Here is a 14,153-nt window from a genome sequence, read left to right as displayed (position 1 = left end):
TTTACATGGGATGAAGTGATCAAACTGCTTCACCCTCAGGATGTGCAAATCCAGCTGTGGCTGCCCCTGGGTCCCTGGCAGTGCCCAGGGCCAGGCTGGACAGCCTGGGATGGTGGGAGGGGACCCTGCCCGTGGCAGGGAGGTGGAACCAGAGCATCTCCAAGGCCCTTTCCAGCCCAAACTGTGCAGCATTCCTTGTTCCACGCAACAGAGTGGTTTAAATCCCAGCAAGTGCACCTCATCCAATCAGATATTTCATAATAACCTGACTGCCTGTCCACGACCATGTTACTACATCATCTCTAAAGCAATCACATTTTTATATTAAACTTAAAATATAGGGCTGTTGGCAATAATGTATTGTGAGTGATGGAAACTTCAGCAACAAATAGCATTTGAGGGATTTAAACAGAGAGCAGCAATCATCCTCCCCTTTGTAGAGCATGAAAGAGATTAAATGATTATTTCTTCAAGATCACTACAATATTCATGTACCTACTTAACTTTCTTCCTTGGAAGGTCCCATTTGTTTTCCCTAGAATTGAATAAAACTATTTTAAAGATTATGATCATTCAGTACTTATGAGAAAATTAACAGCAGCTATGACAAAGGTGTGTAAAACGAGTAACAGAGTGTGGAATACTCTCACCCAGTATTAATGAAAAGGCTCTCCTGGCTAGTGAAATTAGAGGGGAAAAAATCAGGGTGGACAGATAAAAACACTCATTCTGCAGAATAGGTCTAACTGATAAAATACTTTGGGCAGTATTGAATTTAAGTCAAATAATATTCAAAATAGCAGCCCCTTAATGAACATGAATAGCACAAATCATCCTGCGAGCTGGAATTTAATGATGAAATTATTGATTCTTATGGTTCAAGGCACAAAATGATCATTAGCTGGAACCAAGGAAAGGGATTCCTCCTGTGATATATTAGAGTTGCAGGGAGCCCTGTATTTTCACTCAACCAACCAACTCTGCTGACAGAGAATAAACACAAGGCCAACTGCAGGTCAGGGTGCCAGGTTCTAATAAAAAGGCAATTAATTTCAGTTGAAGGAAAAAAACAAAACAAAACAACCAAAAATCCATGAACTTTGCTCTCTGCAGAGCTCTTGGGCAGGAGGGTGTCCAGCACTGCTGTCCACAACAGTGGCCTTGCACCTCACACCACTTGAGTTATTTCTGCCTCCTGAGCTCAGCTGACAAAAGCCCACGGTGACACGTGCTGGGCTGTGGGATGGAGGGAGAAGGGGAAGCTGGAATTGCTGCCCTCACCTGAGTCTGGCTGGGGAGAGCAGGCAGGGCTGGAGGAGGCTCCGAGCACCTCCAGCCGGGCTCCCCGAGCCCCTCACGCCTCCGGGGGGGGCTCCCGGCCCCTCACTCATTAAGATGGCTCCAGGTCACTCCAGCAGGTGCCTCACAGGAGCAGACCAGGCTTGCATTCCCCGCTGTTCCTCCTGCTGGCTCCTCACTGACACAGAGGGCAGTGTGTGCACCCATGAGCCACACAAATACAGACATCCCTGGGGGCACAGGGATGGATGGACACCCTGCAGCTTCTGCATTTCCCTTTTTCCTTCTCAGGAGGACTCAAGTGCAGGGATGCTCAGAGGGCTGGGGCACCTCTCCTGTGAAGGCAGCTGAGCAAACCGGGGCTGTTCAGTGCTGGAACAGGGTAAAAGCTGGCCTGTCATTTCTTCTAAGGGCAGCTAACAAGCAATTTGTAAATTCCCCCATGAAGCTACTTTGAGAATGAGAAGCTCCTTTAACACAAGAATCTATTCTGAGGGTGAAAAAGAAATGTACCTGTGATAACAAGGGATTTGTCCCATGAGAATCAGTAAAGAAAATACGCAAACTCAAGAATAGACAGATCTGATGGACAAATAAAACACCTTTTACTAACCAATACAATAATTAACAAGAAAGCCATTAACCAATCAGAAGCTACCCTCAAGGTTTGTATAAACTGTGTAAAGACAGCATGGGGCCATAATAAAGACCCTTCTGAAGATTTTTACCATGTCATTCTCTGTGTTGTGACCATCCCAGCACCAACAGCTCAGTCTGGAGAAGGCCCTGGGGAGACCTGAGACTCCCTTCCAGGACCTAAGGGGGCTTCAGGAGAGCTGGAGAGGGACTCTGGACTGGCAATGGAATGACAGGACACAGGAGAATGCTTCAGACTGAAGGAGGGCAGGTTCAGGTCAGGTGCCAGTGAGAAATTCTTTCCTGTGAGGCAGGTGGGGCACTGGAACAGGGTGTCCAGGGAAGCTGTGGATTCTCCATCCCTGGAAGTGTCCCCAGCAGTGTTTCACTTTTAGCAGCAGCAACAAGAAAAAACGTAAAGGAACCTCCATTATCAGATGCCATCTACAGCTTCCTTGATCCTGGAGAAGTCAGAAACCCCAGACCCAGGGAGAGAAGAGTCACCTGCACTGGATTTGGGGCTTTCTCTGAGGAACAGAGAAAATCGAGTTTCCTAAGTGTGCAGTGAGTCAATCCAAAGGTTTCTGTAAGTGATTTAACATCCAGCCAGAGGAGCAGGAATGGGGTTTACCTCCATTTAACCACCCTCACATGGGCACCAGAGGGTTTGTGGGGCTCTCAAAGCAGAGTGAAGTGAAAGTGCCCTGAGCAGGCACTGCTGGCACATTCCAGAAAGAGTGACTTCACATGCCCTGCTGGAATGGACTGACTGCATTTTGGATGCCTTTGCTTTATTGCAAAGCTGGTTTTGTGGCCCAATTACAGCAGAGGATGCAGTTCAGGACTGGATAAATGCCAAGGAATCTCTCTGAGACCAAGGCTCCAAAGATCAGAGGACTCCTCTGCACCTTTGGGGAGTGTGTGTGCCTAAATGGGCACATCCTTAATTTACTGCTTGAAGGGGAATTTGCTGTGTCAGATGTTCCACAGATAATCACTTCTAACATTTGGGCTATTTTGAAAGCCAAAGGCCAACAACAAACCAGCCAAAAACCAGCAGAAAGGACAAATGTTGGTAGATAGTTCAGCACTATGAAAAATTCTACTCATTAACCTTCATGAAATAGAACCCTCTGCGATGACAAGCACCAAGCAGACTAAACCAAATCCCTAGGACCCTGAAAGCATGGAAACTTTTTTTCTTCATAAATAAAGAGCAAACACGTATTTTTCCTTACAGGCCATTGAGCTGTCTCTCCACTGCCATCCTTATCCTTGGCTTGGCAGCCCTGTTTTCTGGCCCCTCCTGCTGTCATCTGGAAAGGCTTCCCCAAAACCCCTGATTATCTCAGGACAGCAGCATGAGCTGTATTTGGTAAAAATGAACTCCATTTGTCAACTCTGACAAAGAACAATAAAATCTGAGCACACAGAAACTGCAACAGACTGTTCTAATGGGAACACAATTAGCAAGGCTCTGTCATTCATTCGCCCAGCTCTGTCCCACTGCTCTGACAATGAGGAATGAGAGCTATTTCTGTGGAGTCATAAAAATCACCAGTTTGAGCAATTATCACAGGCAATCATGTCACTGAATGGGAAGTTCCATACTGGGAGGCAGAAAGGCTGCAGCAGAAAGGATGAAAATATTAACTACAAGTGATAGATCAGAGCACCTCTCCTGCCCCCATCCCTGCACTATTCCCAAAGGCTGCATTTCTGAAGGGCCAGGCACGTCTGCTTGCCAGTGCCAGCTCCTCTGCACCCTTTAAAATTATTTCACAAATGTTTCAAGAAGGCAACACTACCAGATTTATGTTATTGACTCATGTTTACAAACACAGAAATGAATTTAGGAATCCAGGATATCTGGTTATGAGACACTCTGACATCACCTGCAGTACTGCCCTCGCTGTATCTCAATATTCCTGCTCACAGACAGAACATAAAGGGCTCCAAAACCAGAATTAGACTGTCCACAAAGAGACAAATCACAGTGCACACCTTCAGAGCCACAGGCACTCTTCCCCATCCCCTTAAAGTACATATTTCTCCTGAAATCAGCATTTTTAACTCATCTGTGAACATGCAGAACCAGCAAAACACGAGTTGGACGATGCACAAAGCATTTCTGAACAGAGCTTCCACCAAACCCAGCCACTCCAAACAAATCACAGGTGCCCATCACTGCACCAGGGTCCTGAGGTCCTTCAGTACCTCAGACTGCTCAGAGGGTGATCCTTTGATCACCTGCACACAGAAATAGACACTCAAGGATCAATAGCTGTTAATAAAATATTGGCTTTCTCCCAATCAATATGCACACAGCTATGAAATATTCAGCACAGGTATAAAAATGAGATCACAGCAAAATGAGAAGGGTTAATACATTGTTTCACTGTATATAAAATGCAGATTTAGATTAAAAAAAGGAATAAACCCAAGACATGCTGAAGCCTTGGCCAGACGTACTGCTTACTGTCAGAAAAGCCCATCAGATGTAAGAACCATGAACTTTATGGGAAATTTTCTGTTCAGCTGGACAGCCTTCATGGAATTCCTTTGTTTCGTAAGTAAAAGATGTTTCAAATATTAAAATGGAGTGCAAATAGAAAGGTCAAAGTGTTCTCTGTGCTCCCTGAGAATATGACAGAGGTGACAGCTTAAATTGTAGCAGGAGAGGTTTAGGGGAGCCATTCAGGAAACCTTTCTGAACAGCTGAGGGAGGGGCACGCACAAAAAGGAGTTAAAGTGTTTCCCTCATTGAAACTGTCTGTGGTTTTTAAGAACAAATAAGACCAAGGATGTTCCAGAGCCCATGGATCCTGCCCTGAGGAATGGGGAGCCTGCTGCCCTCCTCTGTGATTCAGGTACTGCCTTGATTTAGCAGGAGAGTTCAATTCTCCTGAAGAACACAGAGGCTGTTACAAATGGTACCCACAAACAGAGCACAGACTGGGAAATGTTTCACATGTCTGGCCACAGGACATGACAAACCCTGGCAGCTGTATCCCCACAAAGATCACACCCTGACTGGGTGAACTCTTTCCCAAAGCAGGCTGCCCTCCCTGGGGCACTCACACTGGCTGTGGAGCAGAGCAGTGAACCAGGAGAGCTTTTTGCTCCCAGCCCTGCATGGATCCTCTGCAGCTGCTGCTGCTGGTGAGACAGCACAGCCCCTCTGAGAGATCAGAGTGGGGCTCTCTGTCTGTGCCACCTCTCTGACTGCCTGGAGCACTGCACAGCTGGGAATGCACAACTCCTGTGCACAAACAGGGACTGGGTCCTGTTGGACCAGGGAGAAATCCTGCAGTGAGAGAGCTCGGGACAGATGCTGGCCTGAGACACGGCCTGTCCTTGGTGTCTCTGTGGGCAGATAGCTTCACTCATGGACCTGGACTGGGTATTGAACCAATAATATTGGGGTTTACCCTTAATGCTTAAGTTTATGCATAACCATGAACATACATAGGCAAAGCAATTTAAAATACTGCATTTTTGTGACAGCTTCTACACCAGCACCAAAGACTGCAGCTAAGAAATCATGTAAAAATGCTAATTATGCCTAACTCAAGAAATACAACCAGCAGCATGATTTGTGGTCAGCTGTTTAATTAATTTTACTATTAATAAAGTTACAGAAAAATCAATGTGTCAAAAGGACTTGAAAGGATTACCAACTACTCTGGACAGATTAGCAACCCTTCCATGCCTAGAGCACAGGAAAGCACAAAGATGTTTAATTAAACTATTTACCAGTGAGGAATTAAAATCACTATAAATATTGCATTTTTAGTACTTTTTTTTCCTCTGATTGAAAGCACTTAGGAGCAAATCATATTCCATTTTCTAATGCCACTTTTTTTAAAGGAAGGAATGTAACAAATGTTAGTCAAACCCAGCAGGCCCATAAAATGAAGGTAAAATCAGGAACAACAGAATGTAACATGGCATTTGAAATTAGAGGACTGGGGAATAATTCAACTCCAAAGCAACAAGAGATGTTAGAAAACTGCATGGGAAAAGGAAGGAGAAGATTTATAACATAAAGGCCACACGGTTACTCAGGGCTCATGCACACCGTGCTTCAATGAACTGCTGTTGTTTCTTGTGAAAAAGTCAATATCTATAAAAATAAACCTCACTGCTCACTGAGTTCTTGCTGCTCTAAGTCTGTGGTTTTCCCACCCCTGATTTAGCTGACTCTTCACTGGACTCCCCAGTGCTTGTCACTGTCTCTGCATGAATTTGGGCAAAGCACTGCAGATCTCTGTGCCTCAGCTTCCCTTTTCCAAAGGAGCAATTCAATCCTGACCAGGCTCCAAGGGATACAGGGAGAAGCTGCTTTATCTGTGCTGGTGCAGTGAGCAGACACACACACAGATCACATCCTGGAAGATGTGCAGGGAGCAGACACACACAGAGCACATCCTGGAAGATGTGCAGCGAGCAGACACACACAGAGCACATCCTGGAAGATGTGCAGGGGGAGGACATGCACACAGATCACATCCTGGAAGATGTGCAGGGAGCAGACACACACACAGATCACATCCTGGAAGATGTGCAGGGAGCAGACACACACAGAGCACATCCTGGAAGATGTGCAGCGAGCAGACACACACACAGATCACATCCTGGAAGATGTGCAGGGAGCAGACACACACAGAGCACATCCTGGAAGATGTGCAGGGAGCAGACACACACACAGATCACATCCTGGAAGATGTGCAGGGAGCAGACACACACACAGATCACATCCTGGAAGATGTGCAGCGAGCAGACACACACAGATCACATCCTGGAAGATGTGCAGGGAGCAGACACACACAGAGCACATCCTGGAAGATGTGCAGCGAGCAGACACACACACAGATCACATCCTGGAAGATGTGCAGGGAGCAGACACACACAGAGCACATCCTGGAAGATGTGCAGCGAGCAGACACACACAGATCACCTCCTGGAAGATGTGCAGGGGAAACACACACAGAGCACATCCTGGAAGATGTGCAGGGAGCAGACACACACAGAGCACATCCTGGAAGATGTGCAGGGAGCAGACACACACAGATCACCTCCTGGAAGATGTGCAGGGGAAACACACACAGAGCACATCCTGGAAGATGTGCAGGGAGCAGACACACACAGAGCACATCCTGGAAGATGTGCAGGGAGCAGACACACACAGAGCACATCCTGGAAGATGTGCAGGGAGCAGACACACACAGAGCACATCCTGGAAGATGTGCAAGGGGAGGACATGCACACAGATCACATCCCAGCAATGCCATCTCATCTGTGCAAGCTCCAACACAGAGGAGTTTTAATGGTCTGTCTTTACTCCTCATTATTCTGCTCTTTGTTAGTAATGAATTCAATTAATATCTCTAATTTGAGTCTGGTTTCCCATGACAGTGTTTGCTGAGTGATCTCTCCTGGTCTTTATCTCATCAATCTCTGCTCTATTTTCTCTCCCTGCCCAGCTGCAGAGGGCAATGACAGAGAGGCTTTGGTGGGCACCAGGAACCCTGCCAGGGTCACCCCACCACAGCAGGATCCTCAGGACATCCTTCAGAACAGCAAGATCCACAGAGAGCTCCTACCCCAACCAAACCTGGAAACCCTTCCAGCACAGACCTGTCTGCACTGCTTGCTGCCCCAGCCCCGTGTTTGCAGCTCGCAGACAAATCTGCCGATTCCCCAAGCCCAGCCCATCCCAGAACAGCTCTAACATTTGTTTACTGACCCCTGAACATCCAGGGCCCTGAGCAGCACTTGGAAAGTGCAAGTGCCACACCAAAAATAACCAGGCTGCCTTGTGGAGTGCTAATTTAGCTCCCAGAGAACAAACAGTGCAAAAGAAGGTCACTGGATCAGATTGCAGAAAACAGCGCTGTCTTTCACAGAGTAACCCTGTATCTATCCTCTGCCTAAGAGCTTTTGTTCAGCTCTTTTACAAACACACTGATCCGGGTGTGAGGCCAGCAGCCCTCCCTGTGAGACTGCCCCTTCACCCTGGGGGCACCTGCTGCATTACTGGGATTATTGTGGGGTCAGCTGAACCTCCTGAACCTGACAGGTAAAGCCCGGCCACAAAAACACAAAGGCACCAATTTCAGGAACAGCTCAGGACTGGAACGTTTGTTCCAGCCAGGGCAGGGGATTTCTGCAACCGAGCTGCTTCTCACAGCAACGGGAGGGGAAGAAGGGAAGGGCAGCAGAAAGGGGTTCTCATTTTTACCCCTGAAAATGAGATGTCTCAGAACTCCCATGTTCTTCTGTGCTTTAAGCACAGCTCTTGTAACCCCGTGCTGCAGAAGGGCTTGTTCTGAAAAGTGCAGCACATCCCAAACTGAATGCTGCCCCAGAAACCACCCAGGATGGAAGGGAAGGGGCTTAGGGAGAACCTGCCAAAATCAGGAGCTGCTCTTGCTTCCTCCTCGCTACCCAGACTGCAAATAAACCAGACTATAAACCCAAGACTAAGATTAGTATTCTAAGACTTCTTCTAAATAAGATATTTCTATTCTAAGACACCTAAGGAATACATTTCCATGTAACATCCAGTTTTCCACAGAATTAGAATAATGAACCATGTGCTTTGAAAATGCTTCCTGTTTCTGTGGTAGATAAACTCTCACTTTCTGCAACTAACACACAAATATTTTAGAGACTCATTGCTTTGAGAAAATCAAAAAAATTCTGGGAATGCCATCACAGCAAATGAGGACTGAAAGAGGGTTAAAAGCACTTTCCACTATGGAAACATCCTGCAGAACAGTAAAATGTGGAGGTGGATCATTTCCACAGAGAAAAACATCTGCCAGCACAGCTCTGGGGCACAAAGAGGAGGGAGCCTGCACAGGTCTCACCCCATTTTGGCAGAGTGGGCAGAAAACTTTCCATACTGCTTCCTGGGAAGATAAAACTTGGGCAAAATGGGCCGGGACATTCTCCAGTCCAAAGGAGGCTTCTTCATTGCGAGGAATGGCCACGAGGAACACATGGAAATAGAGAATGAAAAATCTCCTGGCACCCTCATTTGAAAAGGACTTTAAGATTTATTATATAATCAGTGAATATTTGTAGTAAATTAAAAACCAACAGAAAACAACACAAACAAACAAGAAAACCCCAAATCAAACAAAAAACAGTGTTCAAGCCCAGTAGTGACTACATAAAATCAAACTTATTCTTCGAATGACTCCAGGATTTGAGGCAGTTTTTGGTGTTCCATGCCCCAAGGAGAACATTGCAAAATCAGTCCTTGTTTTTAAAGGGCTCTTGTGGCTGTTAAAGGCCAGGAATCCTTTTGGGGATCATTGGGATTGTCTCCATAGAAAATGCCAACACCATGCAAAAGGAGATGAAACCCACCCACGCTGTTTTCTCTTCCCAGCAGCAGGACACAGGTGGTCATTACAGGTAACTCACAGCTCATTAAGATAAAAAGCATCTGCATACTTGATTGAATGGCAGTGAGATACAGGAACTGCATATTCTAGTTCCAAACAACACAAAATCAGATTACTACACAGATGAATTTTTAAACCCATGCCAGAGAACAGATGCAGCCCATCAAAAATAAAAGCATTATATTCTTGTTGCATAATTTGCCATGCTTCTAAAAGCATAAAATTAAATAAGGCACCTCTGAAACCAACTCCCAAACTGCCGTGTTAGAAGAAAGCAACCCAAGAGAAGTTATTTTTCAACAAGCAACCAGGCTAAAAACATGTGAGAATCAATCAAATGCTTTAAATCAGTGGATCGCAGCAAATGAGAACATCTGGAGCAGCAAATCTTCCTGCCAGCTCCAGAATGGACAAGGCTGTGATTTACCAGAGACCAGATGAACAACGTGTCAGTGCCACAGGGACAGACTGAAAAGCAGGTTCCTACTGCAGGGTGACTCTTCTGAATAAACCCACCTTTCACTCCCCTCAACACACAGTGCACAAAGCCCCAGGAACAGGGAAGCACAAAAACACTGGTGTGCCTTTCTTGGGGAGCACAGGCTAAAGTTATTTCTGGCTGACTGATCTGTCTCAGAACTCCTCATCATCCCAGGTCTTTGGCTTATGTGAGACTGGACACTGATTATTAATTAAAATAGTCACTACTTAAAGTCACAGGTGAGAGTTTAATAGAACTGTGGACTTGATCCAGAACAATGTTTCAGTCACTCTGTCTGCATGACTGCATTTTCTGTGCCATCAGCACATCTTCTAACACAGCAGCTTCTCACTGCTAACCACAGAAGATCCTACTTCACAGTGGGAAACTATTACCCAAAGTTGTTTTGGGGAAAAAAAAACCTTTCAGCAATGTCAAACCCGTACAAATTAGTTTAATTTCACTAAGATCCAGTCTTGCAAAGAAAATACTGGAAGCAGCATGTTTAAAACTCAGCAAAATCCAAAAGAAATTTATTTTGCTCAATTCAAATTGGCATAGCATTTCACCAGTCACTCCATTTCCTTCTAAAAGGATAAATCCCCCTAAATATCAAATTGAAACATTTCATTCAGCTTAAAAATTGTTTCTCATTCACACCTTCCCCACCCAGACTCGCCCCTTCCCCACAGTTCCCACCTTTGGAAGCCCCCAGAGCTGGGGATCACCCACTAAGCCCAGCCTGCCCAGCCCCACACAGAATCTGCTCAGTGCCAAAGCCTTTGGACCCTGATGAACCAGAGCCAGGCTTCCCAAAAGGTGATCCAGCTGCTCCATGGCAAACTCTGCTTTAGGCCAGCAGTGCACAAACACCAGCAGTGCCCTGCACATGCCTCAGGGACTCACACCTGGAACTTCATCCTGTCCTGAACTCCTCAGAGCCTCACCCCACACACACAGTTTAATCAGAACACCAAGCCACCTCAGGCTGCCAGATTGGTCTCCAAATACAGGGTTCAATAACAAGAAAATTTCTCATTATTCAGTTTGAAGAAACAGTAACAAAAACTTAAAGACCTGAGTAATAGCTACAGTCTATTGTGCCTGCTAAACATTTGTTATCAGTGTAAGGGGAAATTACCTACGTGTTTGCTGCCTCATTTTTTTGTTATTGCTTTTTAAAAATCACTGCTATTACTGCTAAAAGTCTGTTTAAGCATAATGCGAAATACAAAGGACAGGATTAGTGCCTCTGTTGCACAGAATTTATTTTAACTGCATTTAATATGATAACAAACATTTATTTCTAGATACAACAGGCAATGAACCAAGTTTCTCCTGATCCATGTAACACACTTTATGTATCTATGTAACTGCTTTTTTAACGACTGTGTACAAAATGAAGTGGTTTTTGCAAGACAATAAACCTGCAAGAAATAGTTGTCTCTCTCATTCCATTATTTGTTCTTTTAGCTGCTCTGGATTCTTTGTGTGCCTGCACTTCAGGTGAATGTTCCCTCATTACTGTCCAGCAGCTTGTCTTGGTGCTTGCCCCTTTCTTGGTGTGTCCCCAGCACCTTCCTCCCATCCCCTCTGCGTGCCCAGGGACAGTGCCTGGCTGCAAAGAAAGGCACACCAGGAAATTGGTGGAGCACACGTGGAAAATAAAGAGTCAGACCATCAAAACCACTCTCCCCACCACTGGGAAGGCTGAGACCTCACACTGCACAGGATTTAAGGTCTGAATCTGTCGTGTCACCTTGTCAAAGAGCAAGAAGAACTGAAAAGAGACAGATTACACAGAAATAATGGCTCTTTGGGCAAAACACAGATCAGCTTCCTGACAGCTATTCAGTGTCAGCCTCTCTCGAGAGCTGGGCAGCACTTCCCTACAGTTTATAAATTATACAATATTAGCTCAAAGACATGCTGTCACCATGAAAGTCAACACTTCCCATCACCTCCCCTAAGGATAACACACATTACCATGTGGTTATTCCAGGCTGGAAATCCTTCTCATGTTCAATATTCCTGTGCCATCTCTCCACTTCAGAAAACAGCTCACCCAACACCATTCCAAACATGGTATTGCATCCAGCTGGTTTATATCCATTTCAATAAACCTACCTGATATTTTCCTCCTTTGCACAGCAGGTGCACCATCAAAACAATCCCAAATCAGACTTTCTGGAGCGTTGTCATTGGAAGATGTTGTCCAGCTACAGCTGGGATGAGCAGTTCAGCAGCTTCTCCCATTTTTCTGAGACTGCCAGAGAAGGTCCCTTAAAAACCCCTAAATGAAAATGAGGCCCTACCTGCTTTCCACGAGGAATTTTTAGAGCTCATTTTGCAGACAGACATCTTTAAAAAACCAACTAGATTTATTGTCTAATGCTGTCTTTTCTAAACAACACCTCACAGCTCTTGAGACATTAATTCCCAGCATTAAGAACAATTTCCAAACGACCCAACACCAACTGGATTGAAGAACCTCACACATTTCAGGTTTCCTCCTGCACACTGGACTCTGCTCTGTCCAGAAAGCTTCTCCTCCTGGGCAGCCTCTCCCATTTCCATGCCCTGCCCAGTTCCAGGCCCAGCTGAGGAAGCCTTGTTCCTTCTCCCCACACAGTGACCCCAGCCCTGCCCCTGGCACAGAGGGCAGGGGGGACACGAGGGGACCCTGTCCTGCCTGGCACAGCCCCAGTGGGAGCACACAGCCCTGCCCCAGCCCCTTCCAAGGGCAGCCCAAAGGGCCACACAGGGCAGAGGCACCTCCTGCCACATCATCCCCCTGCTGTGGAACAGGGTAAGAGCTGCCTGCCATTGCTTCAAAGGGCAGCCAACAAGGGATTTGCAAGTGCCCATATGAAGCTAATTTAACAATGAGAAGTTCCTTTAGCACAACAGTCTGTTCTGAGGGTGAAAAACAAATGCACCTGTTTTCATTTCAACAAATGCACAAAAACAAGGGATTTGTCCTATGAGAATCAGTCAAGAAAATATGTAAACAGCCCAAGAACAGATAGATCTGATGGACAAGTGCAACACCTTTTACTAACCAACAGAATAATCAACAAGAAAGCTATTAACCAGTTAGAAGTTACCCTTGAGGTTTGTAAACACTGTGTAAAAGACAGCATGGGGCCATAATAAAGAACCTTCTGAACTTTCATGGTGTCACTCTGTGTGTCATGACCACCCTGACAATGCCACCCTACTTGTGCCTGAATTTTATCCTGGCCAAGGGCTGATGCTCTGTGGCATTTGGGAGGAGACAGAAGGCAGGGCACACACACCAGACACGGAGTGTGACAGGGCTGCTGCTGCACATGAGAGCTCACCTGCTGCCTTTATCCTCTTTTTGCCAGGACTGGGATTAAATGCTCGAGATGGTGTTTCATGTTCTGACTCAGATGTTTGTTAATTCTTATCTGCATTACAGTCTCACAAGCTGTGAGTGCTACAGCAATTCCAGCTAACAAACTAAAAATGGAGCCCTATTTCTCTCTCTCCAAGGCATTTTAAGGACAAACTGTCCAATTAAGAAGTGACACCTAAATTATTTTTACTTTTAACCCAATAACCAACCACCCATGGCCCGCAATGAGGACTTTTCTACCCAATTACAAAACACCACCCAGACCCGTGGCGGAGATGGTGAAAAAGAAGGACTGGCCTCTGCCCTAAAACCTCCATCTTGCTTTATAGATACATTACTGTATTCTAAACCCTTAAACTCTGAGTTTCCCACCCTGTGATATCACACACTGCTATTCACACCCCACACCCACAGTCCCAGCGCTGTCTCTCAATTCTGATCCGTTCCCCACGGCCCCAGGCCCGTGCAGTGTCCCTGGGGCGGTGCTGCCAGCCCAGCCTGGCACTGCCAGGGCCGCTCCCACCCACCTGTGCAGGAGACGTCACCCACGGCCCCAGGCCCGTGTAGTGTCCCTGGGGCGGTGCTGCCAGCCCAGCCTGGCACTGCCAGGGCTGCTCCCACCCACCTGTGCAGGAGAAGTCACCCACGGACCCAGGCCCGTGCAGTGTCCCTGGGGCAGTGCTGCCAGCCCAGCCTGGCACTGCCAGGGCCGCTCCCACCCACCTGTGCAGGAGAAGTCGTCCACGCGGACGTGGCCCGCAGCGCAGTCGCAGCGGTAGGAGCCGGGCAGGTTCACGCACACGGTGTTGGCGTGGCAGTAGTGCAGCTGGGCAGCACACTCATCAATGTCTGCAGGGAGAGCCAGCAGGGAGGGACAGTCAGACACGGCCAGAGGAGGAACGTGGCCTCACATAACAGAAATCCCACTTACCGCTCC

At 46.6% G+C, this 14,153-nt stretch overlaps 1 protein-coding gene across 1 annotated transcript in view; it reads right to left on the bottom strand.

Moving 5' to 3' along the window:
* Positions 1 to 14,153, bottom strand: part of NELL1 (neural EGFL like 1) — a 206,558-nt gene that overhangs the window by 73,090 nt on the left and 119,315 nt on the right. The window contains exon 13 of the mRNA XM_063397555.1: positions 13,940 to 14,065. Within this exon, the coding sequence (XP_063253625.1) occupies positions 13,940 to 14,065 (126 nt within the window). The remainder of the gene's footprint in view (positions 1 to 13,939; positions 14,066 to 14,153) is intronic.

Source organism: Prinia subflava, chromosome 5 (assembly GCF_021018805.1).
Source record: "Prinia subflava isolate CZ2003 ecotype Zambia chromosome 5, Cam_Psub_1.2, whole genome shotgun sequence".
NCBI lineage: Eukaryota > Metazoa > Chordata > Aves > Passeriformes > Cisticolidae > Prinia > Prinia subflava.
The sequence above is the reverse complement of the archived record's forward strand: the minus strand, read 5'-3'. Positions and strand labels throughout refer to the sequence as shown.